Source organism: Harmonia axyridis, chromosome 2 (assembly GCF_914767665.1).
Source record: "Harmonia axyridis chromosome 2, icHarAxyr1.1, whole genome shotgun sequence".
In the NCBI taxonomy this organism is placed as follows: Eukaryota; Metazoa; Arthropoda; class Insecta; order Coleoptera; family Coccinellidae; genus Harmonia; species Harmonia axyridis.
In genome coordinates, this window is record NC_059502.1 from 55,316,520 (window position 1) to 55,332,490 (window position 15,971).

A 15,971-nucleotide genomic window follows, 5' to 3' on the forward strand; every position below is an offset into this window, starting at 1 on the left:
TGTCCGGAGCTGGCTGGCCTAAGAACTATTCACATGGGTAAGCCGGTCCTGGATACCAGAGAGGTAACGGCCAAGGTCCCCAAGGAGGTTGTCAATTTTATTAACGTCATTGACGACCTCCCTGGGTTTCTATGAATGAGTATGGTAGCGAACAAAAGATCTGCATGGTCGCAGTTCCCGGAAGGCTTACCGAACCAAAACGACCCCAGTTCAAATAATAATAATAATGCATTGACAATCAACACTTTTTATTATGCATATTAAACAATTATTTTATCACAATGAGTGGACGGATAATGTTGAGTGCTCATAAAAACTATCAACCTAAATCTACGATAAAAAGTCATCAGAATCATTTGAGATCATGTGTTCAGGTGCAGCTCTGCAATATGGACAGTATCCCTTTTGCAATATTTGTAATTCATAATCATCTATGTGGAAAGTCTGAAAAAACAACAAAAACAAATTTTTGGTGTGATGAGAATGTTAATCTTACCTTGAAACAAGAATAACACATTGTAATTTGCAGATCTGGCAATAAGTTTCGAAAATATTGATATCTCAGAGGGGAGCCCCATTTCGATATTAGCACACTAGAAGTATCCATAGAGAGAAGTCCTTTTCTACCTATGGTGATAGGTATGAATTCTCCACTCTTCCTCTAAAAAAATTTCCAGAAAGCGGATTTATCATTTTGATAATAAAGGAATGAAATATTCTTTTTCTTAGATACAATAATCTTGTAAACATGGACATGTACCTGTTAGATCAAAAGATCTATATTATTGGTAAATCTATAGAAATTATTGTTTAACCTACTACATTTTTTACAAGTTCAACTTTCCGGGAGAAATGGAAAAAGTTGAAATCTTAGAATGAATAAATTATTTTAGCACATGATTAAAAAAACAGATTTTCCATAAACTTGTAGAAACCATGATTTATTAATAATATACAGCCTGTTTCCAAAGGCGATTCTTTTTTGATCAAAGGTGATCAAGGAAATCATTGCATCAAAAGTCGCCTATATAAAATATGCCAAATGGAGGTCCTGTATAAATTCTATACTCTATACGTAATATGTTGAAAGATCTATATATGCCCAGTATAACTACAAGATGAACTTCTCTACATGAGCTATAGTCCGTTCAAATATAATAAGATCGAGTAATATAAACACAATAAATAACAAGGTTTGCGCATAGGTCCATTCTCATTGGCCAAATGGTCATAAATCCTACCCTCCTTTGTCCCCAACAGGATCGTACTCGCAACGGAATGTGGACATGATCATTCGAATCCAACAGTGCCAGTAGACCTTCATTTATTCATCGTCAAAGTTAACAAATGAGGAAATGACAAAAAAGCTACAGAAGTTGAATGAATCATGTGTCAACTTTAAAAGATTATGGAGTAGACTCCATCAGAATGTGATTATGAATCTTGGCGAAACTAATACCGAAGACGAAAGTGAATCAAATTCGGAATAATTTTTTTATCCTTTTCGGATATCATGTTAGATTCTTCACATATAAATTTAATTTTCATTTCTTATAATGTTTTGGGTTTTGTGATTTTTTTTCGATTTAGAATAATCCTATTTTTTTCATTTTGTCCATGTCATGTTAGACTTTTGATTTTACATATTTTATCATGTTGATATTTACATAAATATAGAATTGAATTAACTCATCACCTTATGTGTAAATACATATCTTATATTGAGTTTTTTTGTCTATTTTATTTGTAAATTAATATGCAGTATAAACGATTATGAGAATTCCAGAGTTCCATTCTGGACGTACCTGTGCCTATTCGAAGACTCTCCTATTTCTGCGCAAACTTGTTTATATTGTTCCGTCTCATATTTGAACAGACTATGGTGAATGTGAAAAAAGAAAATTTAATCTCATACCTCATAATTCACTATTCTTGAAGTGAAAGGATCTTCCTCTTCCTCCTCCTTATCTTCAAACTGCATAGTTTGAAAATTTTTCTCAATAGTTTCCTTCTCTGTATCGTTTTTCGTTGGAGCTGGTGTTTCAATCAGTCTCACAGCTTCTACATCAGGTATACCATCTTCCAACACAAACTCAACCAAGGGCAAAATCTCTGCAAATTAATTAATTTAGTCATTCTGCCAAGAAACTATGGAAAATAGTATACAGGGTGATTCACCGCGATGGCCAATTAGACGTTTATGGAAAAATAATTATGATTTTGTGTTGAAAATTTGCCTTTTGGGGTTTGGGGCAATGATCTGTCTCCCTAGAATATTTTCAAATCTTTACAACTTCCGGTTATACCGGAAACAGACTACACTTCCTTATTTCAAATGGCACACCCAGTATATCATTGCATCATTACATAGCTTTTTGATGACAATTTCGGCAATGTGCCATACCTTGGTTAAAACTCAACGGTTCACGAGTTAATGGGATTCTTATTAAAAAAAATGGTGGCGACGGGGACTCACATATTTTTGAATATTTCTGCAGAAAAGTTTTTTCGAAAAAACCTTTTTCGTTTTCGATTCGGCAAATATGTAGTATTATAAGACTGTTTGCAGCTTTTATAATAAATGTACAGGGTGTCTAAAAGAAGATCATGAACTTGGACAACTCTAATTCATCAAAACTCAAGATATTCAAATTAGAACATATACTTTTCATTATATTTCAGTCGATTCTACGTACAAAAATAGTGGAGGTTACTTGATCAAACTCTATACCTAAAATGAATACTTCAAGAGTTATCGGGGAACAACTTTAAATGAGGAAAAATCGCAATTTCTAACTGTGTGGAGTAGTCTGTCACTTCCAGAGAACACAGAAAGAAACTAAAATTCGATGTTTTGATAACTAAATTTTAAATTTGGGGATTTGCTTAAGTAACCTCAACTCTTTTTATACGTAGAATCGACTGAAATAATAAAAAATATAGGTTCCAATTTAAAAATCTTGAGTTTTGATGAATTTGAGTTGTCCAAGTTCATGATCTTCTGATAAACACCCTATACATTTTTCGTCCAAACCACGAACAGGTTTATAATACTACGTATTTGCAGAATCGAAACTAATAAAACTTTTTCTGCAGAAATATTTTGAAAAATTTGAGTCCTCGTCGCCATCATTTTTTTCTTAAGAATCCCATTAACTCATGAACCGATGAGTTTTTACCCAAGGTATGACATATTGCCAAAATTGTCATAAAAAAAGCTATCTACTGATTCAATGATATACTGGGTGTGCCATTTGAAATAAGGAAGTAGTACTCTGTTTCCGGCATAACCATAAGTTGTAGAGATCTGAAAATATTTTAGGGAGAAAGATCATCGTATCAAACTCCAACATGCAAATTTTCAGCACAAACTCATGATTAGTTTTCCATAAACGTCTACTAGGTCATCGCGGTGAATCACCCTTTATACAATCGGGACCTGGGTAGGCCATGCTGGTGAAATAATCAGTGCAGTATTTTCAGCGATTAACGTATATAGACACAGAAAAATTAATTTTTCGGCAACCGTCCGGGAAGTGCTCACTTCCCGGACGCTTTTTCTCTGAGAAAGTAGCATTTTCCGGCCTAGTCCGGAAAGTACGTACTTCCCGGACTAGGTCGGAAAAGAATCATAGAATCCATAACAACCGAGATAACGGCTGACAGTTCATATGAAATTAGTTGTCAAAAATTTGCATGTTTTTTGATCGCAATCGCAATAAAATATGGAAAGCAGCACCGATAGTGTTATTTTACATGGTTTCCGAAAAAATATTGTACGCAACACGCCCGAAAATGGTTTTTTTGGACTCGCAGACTTCCAGGACGAGCGTAAGCGTAAGTCTATTTGTCCAAAAAAACCCTATTTTCCGGCCTTGTTACGTAAATTACTATTACGTAACAAATCCGGAAAATAGGGTTTTTTTGGACAAATAGACTTACGCTTACGCTCGTCCTGGAAGTCTGCGAGTCCAAAAAAACCATTTTCGGGCGTGTTGCGTACAATATTTTTTCGGAAACCATGTAAAATAACACTATCGGTGCTGCTTTCCATATTTTATTGCGATTGCGATCAAAAAACATGCAAATTTTTGACAACTAATTTCATATGAACTGTCAGCCGTTATCTCGGTTGTTATGGATTCTATGATTCTTTTCCGACCTAGTCCGGGAAGTACGTACTTTCCGGACTAGGCCGGAAAATGCTACTTTCTCAGAGAAAAAGCGTCCGGGAAGTGAGCACTTCCCGGACGGTTGCCGAAAAATTACTATTTTGTGTTCTGTCACTCTGTTTTAGCCCTCGCTTATTATTTAATGAATTTATTAATGAATTTATGAAATGTAGAAGATATGATGAAATACTTTTATGACTGAGACTCACCAAACGTAACAAAAGAATAAACGAACTTCTGTCCACAGTTTGTGCAAGAATTGCTCATCGCAGACAAAGAATTATATGTTGAACATCTGTAACACATCGGAAGCAATTCCTCAGGATCGTTGAAGGGTCTTGCCCTAACAGAAATGGTGGCTATTTCAACTTGTTCTTGAAATTTGCGAGGTATTTTCAGGTTCTGGATCTTGTCCAGCAGTTGTTTTGCCAATTTGTTAGCTCCGAGTTTCCGTGCTTGCTTTGAAAGGCAATAAAGGATAGAGCTGAATTATTTTGATCAGGAAAATATTCATTGTACATTGTATGTTCACCCTTGGAATTATTGAAAATTTGGTGGTTCTGACAAAAACTGATTGAAGGATTTATAATGATTAAAAATGAAATTTTCGAAGCAAATCAATTTTGGAAGAATGAAATGAAAACGTCAAATTTGAATCACAATAAGAATGACACATTGGCAAGAATCCACTCTTTCCAAGCCATAATCAACCTAAAATTACCGACATTCAGACAAAATGATTTCCTGCTCTTCCTGAAGAAGAAACTAGCGAAAATATCTAATTTCTCAAAGGATACAACAACGAAATTCCACTTGGTTTACTTTCCACAGTTTCACTCATCAAGAACCTCGCAATGTTGAACAATGCCTCAGGAAGGAAAGAAGTGAAAGGCTCCTCCAAATATCTGTGCAGAGAGTGATAGGCATAATAGATATCAGCTAGCCGCTCGTTTTGTCGAAATTGACTCAGATAGGTGTCTTGATTTTTGGGACTGAAAACAAACTGGGTTTATTAAAAACATTTTGTAATCGGATGCAATTTTACTTGTTTTTGGCCAAATTCAAGCATTGTCTCGAAAGTATCCAGTAATAATAGCCTGCATCGTTGAATCTGCATTCAGACACAGCATTTTCAGTCAACTGGTGTAGCACTTTGAAGGCTTCATCAGGCTTGCCAGCTTTGTAAAAGGCTGAAACAATCGGAATATATTTCTATTTATTTGGTCAGAAGTTGGATAATTTGGTTTCAATGATTGAGTTGGAAAATTTCCGGCCTTTTAGCACTGGTCTAGATTGGTAAATTTGAAGTTTGACAGAGTTTACATAGTAACGATAGTGCGCCTCGCATAAAAGTAATATACGCTCACAATGATAAAATTAAATTTTCAAAATTTGTGAATGTAGTAATGAAGTGGTATGAAATAAAAGTTTGTATGCACTACAAATATTAAGAGATAGTGATACCTTTGGGCGATTTACGAACCCTCAGGTTAGAGGCCCTCAGTAAATATAACTGTTACCTCAAGAATTCTCAGTGACCTAAATAAACGGTTAAAAATAATTATGATATGAATTCAACGAAAAATAAACAGATATGTGTGTACCTTTTTGTGCTTTCACGAATTCATCATTTTCAGCTAACCAATGGGCATAAGGTACATAAACTAAAGCTTTATAATTTGGCTGAGTTTCAACCAGCTTGAAAGCTTCAGACCATTCTTTGGCGTCCACATGAATAGCTAGAACTGCAGAAGTATCTCCCAGACGTCTATACACTTCAGCTGCTGCGGTGGACTGTTTCAAATTTTTCAAATGCTGTGCTATCGACAACAATTGAGGTCTTTCTGCTTTGTCCAATTTTCTTGCTAGTTCAATCAGTCTGAAACGCAGAGGTTATCAAAACACTTAACCTGTAACTGGTAAGGTGGGGTCTACCAGACCCCAGCGCATTTATTTTTCTCTATAGCTCAAATCTTTTTTGATCGATGCCGCTATCTGCCCCTGTACCTTTCAGTCAATGTGTTTTGTGCAATACAGTGTAACACATCTTCCCATATTTTTAGTTAGCACGATCCTGTTGACAGTGTTTCTTCGATTGGGGTATGTGAGACCCCACCTCACCAATAGTGTAATTATTTTGTGCTAGAAGTTGTCTGATTTTGAAAGTTTCAATGGCGAGTTCATCACGAAAACGAAGGAAACAGGTGATCCACAGTTTGAAGAATGGGCACTGAAAAATTTGAATGCCCTGGAAAGTGATTTCCGTCGATGATTTTTACCGTCGAGAAAGCGAAGTGTACATACTTCGTTGTTCGGATTTACCAACAGAATGACAATAGCATCGTATGTCCCCAAAGTTGGACAAGCCAATGTAAATAAAGAAAGAAGCCAAAAATTATTGAATTTTTTGACAACACCAAGGGTGGAATTGATACGTTGGATAAAAAATGTACTGTCTACGGGTGCAACAGGCGTTCCAGACGATGGCCAATGACGGTATTCTATGAAATTCTGGATGTTTCCTCAGTGAATGCTTCCATCATTTTCTCTTCTCTTCCAAATAATCCGCAAGTTTCGAGATATGAATACATTAAATCTCTGGCCAGGCAACTTGTTCTTCCCCATATGGAAAGAATAATAGAAAATAAGCGCCTTCCTAGGAGTCTAAAACAGAACATTCTTTCTATTCTGGAAGGGACGTTCAGTAAGCTGAAGGAAAAATATCTCATCAATTGAAGAAGAGGTGTACCAAGTGTCCATACCAGCAAGACAAAAAACAAAGGTATCATGTGGTGTTTGGCATCTTACAGTATGCGGCACCTGTGCGCGAACCATCTGCGAAGATTGCTTAAAAGAACGCTTGTAGTTTCCTAGTACATATCACAGAAATGTCATTCCATTTGGCTTTTTAGTAATATTGGAGAGTATATTTTATGTTAAGAATTTTGGGGAAATCATATCATTAGGATTTTCCTTAGTTATATGCATTTTAAAATTTTCTCTTTTGTACGTTCTTTTATTAGCAATATTTATGTTTTTTGAATTAAATTATTAATTAAATGGGAGTTAGTGTTATCTATTTATTTCACACTATCGGTTCAATTATGATTCAGACTTGATTAAGAACCTATTAAGAAAGCAATAAGTTAATGTGAACACATATATTTTAAGGAATTAAGGTTAGGGTCTGGCAGACCCCATCTTACCAAAGACGTTCCAGAAACTGTACCATACCAGTTACGGGTTAAGCATGTAAAATTCTTATTATTCATTTATCAATAAGAGACCAAGTGTTTAGGCATATCAGGTTTGAAAATTTTTGTATGGCGAAAGAGGCTATTTAACAGTATATTTGACATCCTCAAGTTTAGACTTTTGAGATGGATATACATCAATTTGACACAAATAATTTATACTAATTTATTATCACGTGAGGAGAGAAGAACTGGTTTGGGAAAACTAATGATGACGTCAATTTGAAGTAAACACGTGTCATTTGAATTTTCGTTTCTCAGCGTTGAGTGTTAATATACGAATTTCGACATTGTATTTCAAAATATTGAAAAATCAATTCGTAAGAAGTAAAAAAATTTCACTTACTGTTCTATCCAACCCTTTTCGGCAAAAATATCAATGGCCGATTGTGTATCACCGATTGATAGATACATCTCTGCTGCAGCTTTGTGTTCATTGATATTTCTAGCCCAATCAGCTTTCTGTCGTACAAGAGTTGTGTTATCATTTGCACCCAAATACTCCTGAAATCGGAGAAAACTTCATAAATGAATAATTCAATTCATTAATTATTTGAAATTAATACCAAATATGAGCAATTTCTGGAAAAAAAAATCAATGACATTGTCAGTGTAAAATCAATAAAATATGTATCAGCCATAGAAATTAAAAAAATGAGAAATGTTGAATTTTCTTAATGAATTAACTGAAAATACGGACAGTGTAAATATAATAAATAATATAATAATGTCATAAATATCTGTATTGATCAAAAATTCACCTGTGCTAAATCAAACATCCTCAAATCAGTATACATTGTGAGTGCTTTGTGTTCTTGGCCAGCCTTTTGATACATTCTAGCCGCTTCTTTGAGTTTGCCTTGATGCGCATAAACATCACCAACCAAGGCTTCTCGGTTCGTTTCACCTCTTTTTTGTTTCTCCTGAAAGAGTTTATCAAACATATAGCTGCATTTCCAAAAAATTCTGAAGGATGTGTCTCTTAAAGTTGTTCATTAAATTTAATCATGGATTCCTCTCGTAAAATAAAACACTTTTTTCATTTGCCATTTTTCCAGATTCAGCTAAGGTGGAAGATACAGGCTGTTCCATTAAAAAAAAAAAATGTTTTTCCTTTGTAGCTCTAACATGATCATTCAGAATGGAATGAATTTAAGTATGAGGTTTTCTATAACTAAGAAACATATTTTTCAAATGAAGTTTTTTCTACTTCAATTCAACTTTCAGTAAGAAATATTTGCACTAAAAATGTGATCTCCAAAAAAATTTTTTACATCTGTTTCTTGCAAAAAATATGAAACGATTTAGAAAGAAGAAAGAACATTGATAAAAAATTAAACAAACCCATAGAAAATGGTTGATACTGAAAAATTCCTTCCTATCAGAATAAAGTGATGCAAAACTTTTGAATCTATTTGTAAATGTGAGCCAAAATTATTTCAGACATGCCTTTTTGCCTAATGGTTATAGATAGCTCAAAAAAAATTGAACGATCACTAAGACAAAGATGAAAAACATAGAAGGGCAGGGACAAAGCTTCTTAATTTGAACAATATGGAACCAGTTTACAAACAAACACAAAAACTAGAATAAGTCTTTGGAAATGCGAAGCAGAAAATTGATCCGCTTTCCAAGCTTGGCATTCATAGGTCACCTTGTGAATGAGGAAAAGCTGGTCAATTGAATCAGAGATAACAAGAATTACTTCGGATGAATCCAGTGTTGGGTTACAATCTACAAATTAGTAAACCTATGAAGATGACTACAACAGTTGTGGGCCAAACTTTGAGAGAAAGATTGACTAAAATGTGGCTAGAAAATACGGAATTATAAAACTCTATTGAGTTACCAATCACTTTCTATTTCAAAACATAAAATCGACACCCTCGATTATTCGTAATAAGTTGTGAAACTTTTTACTTACTCTGAGTTCTTCTATAAGCTCTAGATATGGAAAGTCTTGCAGTTTAATAAATGCATATCTAGCAACTTCAAATTCCAAATTTTCTAAAGCACTTTGAGCTAGTTCTTCCCAATCACCATCGGTAACACCTAGAATAATGATAATAGTAATAAATTATAATAAATAAAAATAAATATTTCATAATAATAATTTTGATTAGTATTCTACACTTAAAATGTCCACGAATAAAAATTGAAAGGAATGACAATAACTCCTCACCCAAACAGGCAATCTTGTAGGCTTCTCTATATATTTTTTTATCAATGTATTGATACATCGGTGCACTTAACGGCAACTGAATGGTGGTCATTGTTTGACCATTCAAACAAAATGCTTTAGATCCAGAAAGTCCAACAACAAATCCTAAAAGTTGCAATTTATTACAATTTCGAATTTCATATTCATTCGAGTTTGGAAGTTGAATATTTCAACGAATATATTGAAGGATATGGATTCTTTTTGCATGCTTGTTCCATAAAATCCGTGGGCTATCTATATTTCGCCCACATATCTGTAATTTTCGAATTTTGAACCGAAAATTATCTTAAATGGTTTGACTCATTTATCTGAAGAATTTAAGGTTAAAATCAAATGTATTAGTCCATCTGAAATTTATTATTTATGTATGCTATGTTTTTTGTCAAGAAAAGTGTCCAAAGATGTGAGTTTGCTGAAAGTATCATGTAATTGTAGGTTTTCATGGCATGTCACTTCGCTCAGTTAATTGCAAAATTGTATTCTATTTTACACAAAAAATTACATGAACGTGAATTTTAACAAACACGCAAAAAGCTCCTGTTTTGATTTCAATATCATTGGCTACAAAATATGTTTTTACCTGCTAATTTCTGTTTGAAAGGGCTGAACTCAGAAACTTTGATGGCCAGAGTGTTATTTCCGCTAAAAGCAAGCATATCCTCGTACTGAATATTGAATGCAACACTGTTTACGTTGGGCTCCTGTAATGATTCTTGAAATTCAGACAAGTATTTATAAGAAACAATATGTAAATGAATGTTCAAAATAAATTTATTTGTATTAGAACTATCAAATACGATGAAATCACAGCAAAAAAGTTTGTGAAGAGACTCTACCTGATATAGGAGACTTCCATTAGTTGCATTGAAAACTTGACACAATCCAGAATCATCCACAACTGCCAATTTTTCCCTACTCCAGCTCAAATCAAGACAACGAACTGGATTATTTATTTTGACTTTTTGAAGAGGATGGAGGTTATCTAAATGCACTTCCCAAACCTGAAAATAGATGGTAATACATATAATCAGAAATTTGACAGAATGGATAATTGTTGCATGTTATGTTACCGATAATATTAGATATAACTTTTTCCTAAAAGAAAAGGCTACTTAATTTTTTGAATTTCTGAGTATATACATAATGTATGTAATCAATAACTTCACTAACTTTGAAATTTTAATGCTTGATCATAGTTATAATACCAGAGGAAAAACTCATCTTAGTTCAGAAAAACCAAATTATGCCTACATACAGAAAAATGTTGTTCATTCTTTAGTAAAAATTTGGAACAAAATGCCACAAACATTCAAAACAAGACCAAAAATTATTCAAAAGAAAACTTTAAAAAAATTTTTATATAAAAAAGGTTATTACAGTGTAAAAGAGTTTATGGCTGAGAAAGATTTCAATGAACTTTAATATTTAAGTTATGATTTTTGTGACGTGATCTACATCATTTTTTGTGATATTTTCAGATCAAATAAAGGTTTATTATTATTATTATTATAACATATTTAAAAAATTGTGCGGTGGCTGACTCATTTGAAAGAAGTTCCTTATGTCATTTTGCAAACTCTTAACATGATTTGATATGTAGGTGGACTATATTAGCTCCAAAAAGTTCGGTTATACTGGCTTCTTTTTTTTGTACAAAGGAATGCATGACAACCACTTGTTGTGATCACGCACGTTGATGGTAAGAATTTTTTTTAGTTTATGTTTATTGATATTTTCAAAACTATTTGGAATAATATGACAGTTGAAACAGAAAGTCTTTCGGTCATTCAAATTAGCATATAATAGAGTATTCGATTGGTTGCACCAGATCGAATTAATTCGAGCTAAATATGTCATTTAGCTCTACAGAAATTCGAATTTATTCGCACTGGTGCTGCCAGTCGAATACGCTATAAGATAATGAAAACTTAAAATGGGAAAATCTATGCCAAAATAAAGTTAATATCTTGTGAAGGGAAGGTGATGTGAGAAAAAAGCTTGCAAAGAATCGAACATTCACACCCTGTATCTTAAAAACAAAGCGTTTGCAGGCACATGTTTATAGGACTTTTTTTTCTTTAAATGATGCGAGGAATATATCATTTTCGTTTATACCTTCAATTTAGAAACACTGAAGAAAGACACTTAGAAAGACTGAGGGAAATAAAGTAGAAATTTCTGTTACAAATTTGAAGATTGAAATCAAAGCAAAAAATTATAAATAATTCCTTGTGGCGGTTTCTATGAGGATGAAGAAGTTTTCAAAAACGAATTTAGGTGTTGTATTCTCCAGATTTGATTTCAGAATAGGTAAAATTTTTTTTATAGAAATCACAGGATAAGAACAGTATACAGATACTAGAACCAACAGAAAAAGTACGCTCATCAAAAAAATCTGATTAGAACCTCAATATGAGATAATTTATGTTTTTATCAAGCCCGCAATTTCTTTTTAGTTTTGTTCTCATCATCAGAAATGTAAGCTAATTTGGAAATGAAGTTGATTATTATTATCATATCAGAGAAAAAAAATAACAAAAAAATAGCTCTCAAAGAATGATTCTGACATGCTGATAATAAAGGTTAAGTAAGGATAGGTGGAAAACTGTGATGGAATTATAAAAACAAGATTTCTTATTCAATCTTTAAACTTACTTGACCATTTTTTAATCCAAGAATGAGACCTTCTCTTCCAGAAGGTCCACCTGTGACCTTAATATATCTAACAAAACTGGTGAAATTCCACTCTTTGTCCCTTGTTCCGTTGAAATTCATACTTTGCAATTTCATATCCTGACATACAACCAGATGCTCTGAACAGACAACCAGGAGACTACAATCTATCTTTTGCATGATTTTTTCCTTGGCCCTATAGTGCATATCATTTGAATCATTCGAAAATAATTCATATATGATGATTCTTTCTGGTAGTTGAACCTGCAGTAATGATGAGTAACAATCTTACAAAATATTTAACAAAAATTTGTGATTTTAGAAAGCAGCTATTAAAAAACTGTTCTTGAATATGTTTACATTCAATCAATTAATTTGAATACTCACAGCTAATCGGTGCTTATAAATAGCAATTTTCTTTATTAAATCTCTGCATTTTATTCGGACTTTCTGTTCAGTGATTAAATGCTGTATAATAATATCAGTCATATTTTCTCTGAAGGCATATCTCTCTTTGAATAAACCATGAACAGTATTGAAAACCAATTGATAATATGCCAAAGTGCCATCCTCACATCCAATTGCCTTAAAAAAAATTAAACTGACACTGAACAAAAAATATTTACTTCAGAACTTACAACATAATTCCCAGATGGATGAGGAGCCCCACTCCACACCCAAGAAGTCTGTTGATCTCCAATCATTCCTAATTTGATACCATCCTTAGTATACAGGTTACTAGCTTTATTTAAACCGCTTATAAGTATATATTCACCATGTGCAAAGTAACTAACTTTCAGCGCTTCAAATCCTAAATTTCTTTCTTTTCCAATTAATTTACCACCTAATGTGTAAAGAGCAAAGTTCTTGTTCCAATCAGTCACACATAATGTGTCCAAACCATCTATTATAGGACTCCATGAAAGAGACCATATTGATGCACCATTGGACCTTTCAATTTTACACTTTTCTTCTCCTAACTAAAATGATTATGAAAAAGATACAGGCGCTGAATCTTCATTAAAAAATTACCTTATTCCTTATTGAAACTACACCATTCATAAGTCCTAAGGCTAAGTACTGCCCATCATTGGTCCATGAACATGCGTTTATTCTTGAATATATTTTATGTTTCTGAACTGCCTTCTGTTCAGTGCTCCAAAATGCAAAATCACTGAGAGTGCAAGAAGCCAACTGGTGAGAGAGTGGGTTGAATGCCAAACATTGTACTGAATCATTATGACTATATTTGAGTAATCCTTCAAGCTTTTTAGACCATATAATGACCGTTTTGTCCGCACTTCCTGAAGCGAATTTAGATCCATCTTTTGCATAACTTAGAGAGTGAACTTTATCTTTGTGACCCTTGAGGGTTTGAATTAAATTTCCATCTGATGTATCATATACTAGAACATGGTCCCCACCAGCAACTATTAGTTGAGTGCCATCGGGATTGAAACAAATATCGAAAATACTGAAAATTCATTTACATTAACAATTAACTTATAATAAAATGTTATTTAAGCATTCACCATTGAGTTCTTTTTTCTCGGTCATGTACTTTGTCAACCCATTTAGGAATGGATCTCATTTTCAATTAATTCAGAAATTGATACCTTCAAATGAAACACTCCATTTGTTGTTATTTTAAATTCAGATCCTTTTGTTTGTTGAAGAAAATTATTAGGTTATGTTTTGTTTGGACCATAGACCTAATATATTAGGTCTATGGTTTGGACTTAGATTACAAACAAAACAAAACAATCTTGACAACCGCATAAATATAAGAACTAGATACCCGTTTCCATATTTTGATTTGACTTTTTTCTAGTCGAATTGTAGTATTAAAAATGAATTTATGGATTATGAATGTTCATGCATAAAATTCATTATCAAAAATATATAATATTATTCAAATAATATCAAATCAAAATTTTTCTGTCTCGTTTTTTTATTCTATGGTTTTCAGTAGGCGTGTTTGGAGAGGTTGACAAATTCGTTAAAAATTTAACTAATTGTTTATTTTTCCTCTAATTCCTTAAGATAATATGATTCACAAATTTAGTTAATATTGCTAGAATTAGAAAATAAACCTGTTATCATGTCTCTTAGCTCAAGTGTCGCAAATTTATCAGCAGATACTCCCGTAAGTGCAAATAAGTTTTATCTTTATTGAGATAACATTTGCCAAAAACATTATTTTTTACCTGAATTGTATGATACGTTCATTTTGTTGAAGACAATGTACATTAAATGTAAAAGGTGAAATATAATCTTCTTTTTGTTCTATCCAACAGACATACGATGGCTCAACAAATATGTGTTTGGAACTTGCCTTAGAAGGGGAACGCCTCTGTAAAGCTGGAGATTGTCGTGCTGGAGTAGCTTTCTTTCAAGCAGCTATTCAGCAGGGTACCGACGATTTGAGAACATTAAGTGCCATTTATAGTCAACTTGGAAATGCCTATTTTTATTTGGGAGATTATGGAAAGGCAATGCAGTACCACAAACATGATTTAACACTTGCAAGGTACAAGGGATTAATATATCCAGTGAAAAACGATTACAAGATCATGGCATTATATTATTTCAGTTTCAATTTATTTACTTATGCTTAGCTTCAAAGCAATTTTAGGGACATATAAAGGAGCAGTAAGGACATTATAGCTATTGCTGTGCAGATATTGCATTGTAGGCATCGGTTATTGTGTATTTCATTCCAGATATTCCCCAGATTTCTGATACAGAAGAAAATTGGGTTCTGTTTTGTTGAAACAGGAGTTTTACATAAGAAACTTAACATGATAATTGATTCAATAGTGGGGCATGGCTATTGAATTGAATTATCCTTATTTAACAGAAGATTTAGAGCTCTACTGATTGCTTTGTTATATAAACTAAAAAAGATGACATTGTCAAAATTTTGCATAAAAATGTATTTCACGAACTTTGATCATCGAGTATTGATCCAATTTGATTAATGTTTGATCATGTTTTCCTAGAACAATGGGTGATAAACTTGGAGAGGCTAAATCTTCCGGTAATTTGGGGAACACCCTTAAAGTGATGGGTCGTTTTGATGAAGCTGTCATATGCTGTAAGCGCCATCTAGAACTATCGAGAGAACTGGAAGATAAACTTAGTGAAGGAAGAGCACTCTATAATTTAGGAAATGTTTACCATGCCAAAGGAAAACATATTGGTAGAGTTGGTCAGAAAGATCCAGGGGAGTTTTCAGAAGATGTGAAATCTTGCCTCAATCAAGCTGTGGAGTATTATGAGTGAGTAGTTCATCTGCAAATTTTACTGGAATCTCTTTTTATCACTTCATGTGTTATAATTTATATTAACCCTCAACATAATGTAGGTATTAATGCTCTTTGTAATATTATCATTGGGAAAAATTTGAGTTATCACAGGAAAATAGCGCTGACATTTTCATTTTATGTCCTGAGAACCAGAATTCCTCATAATATGGAAGCAATTTGAATTGAATTTGAGACAAAATTTAAATATACTGATTTCTCAATTCTATTATTGATTCAGAGGAATATAGATATCAAAATGAAAATAATTCATAGTTGAACTATGATGCAATTTGATAATATGGCTAGAAAGAAGAATAAGAGTCACACCTTACTAGAGATGAGC

General features: G+C 33.1%; 2 protein-coding genes across 3 annotated transcripts in view; one reads left to right on the forward strand and one right to left on the reverse strand.

Annotated features, from left to right (window-relative positions):
- Positions 1–231: 231 nt before the first annotated feature.
- On the reverse strand, positions 232–14,019 carry LOC123672997 (intraflagellar transport protein 122 homolog). The gene is made up of 18 exons (XM_045607371.1): positions 13,853–14,019; positions 13,353–13,794; positions 12,959–13,300; positions 12,708–12,905; positions 12,303–12,584; positions 10,484–10,648; positions 10,228–10,348; positions 9,609–9,752; positions 9,351–9,478; positions 8,188–8,349; positions 7,773–7,930; positions 5,777–6,051; positions 5,218–5,362; positions 4,970–5,164; positions 4,382–4,656; positions 1,916–2,112; positions 497–661; positions 232–444 (listed from the first exon to the last, which is right to left on the reverse strand). Exons 1-18 carry the CDS (start codon positions 13,909–13,911, stop codon positions 331–333), a joined length of 3,567 nt encoding a protein of 1,188 aa, XP_045463327.1. The 5' UTR covers positions 13,912–14,019; the 3' UTR covers positions 232–330.
- Positions 14,020–14,289: 270 nt separating this feature from the next.
- Positions 14,290–15,971, forward strand: part of LOC123672560 (G-protein-signaling modulator 2) — a 29,374-nt gene continuing 27,692 nt past the window's right edge. The window contains exons 1-3 of one of the 2 annotated variants that reach the window (XM_045606704.1): positions 14,290–14,466; positions 14,618–14,850; positions 15,323–15,601. In XM_045606704.1, the coding sequence (XP_045462660.1) occupies positions 14,422–14,466; positions 14,618–14,850; positions 15,323–15,601 (557 nt within the window). In that variant the 5' untranslated portion in view covers positions 14,290–14,421. The remainder of the gene's footprint in view (positions 14,467–14,617; positions 14,851–15,322; positions 15,602–15,971) is intronic. The other variant, XM_045606703.1, reaches the window with a different exon arrangement.

Bases quoted from the DNA above. Each gene is read 5' to 3' on its own strand.
- LOC123672997 (XM_045607371.1), bottom strand. From the start codon at position 13,911: ATGAGATCCATTCCTAAATGGGTTGACAAAGTACATGACCGAGAAAAA. The intron at 13,795-13,852 runs GTGAATGCTTAA...ATGAATTTTCAG, and splicing joins CGAGAAAAAAGAACTCAATG to TATTTTCGATATTTGTTTCA. The intron at 9,753-10,227 runs GTAAAAACATAT...TGCAACTTTTAG, and splicing joins TTTCAAACAGAAATTAGCAG to GATTTGTTGTTGGACTTTCT.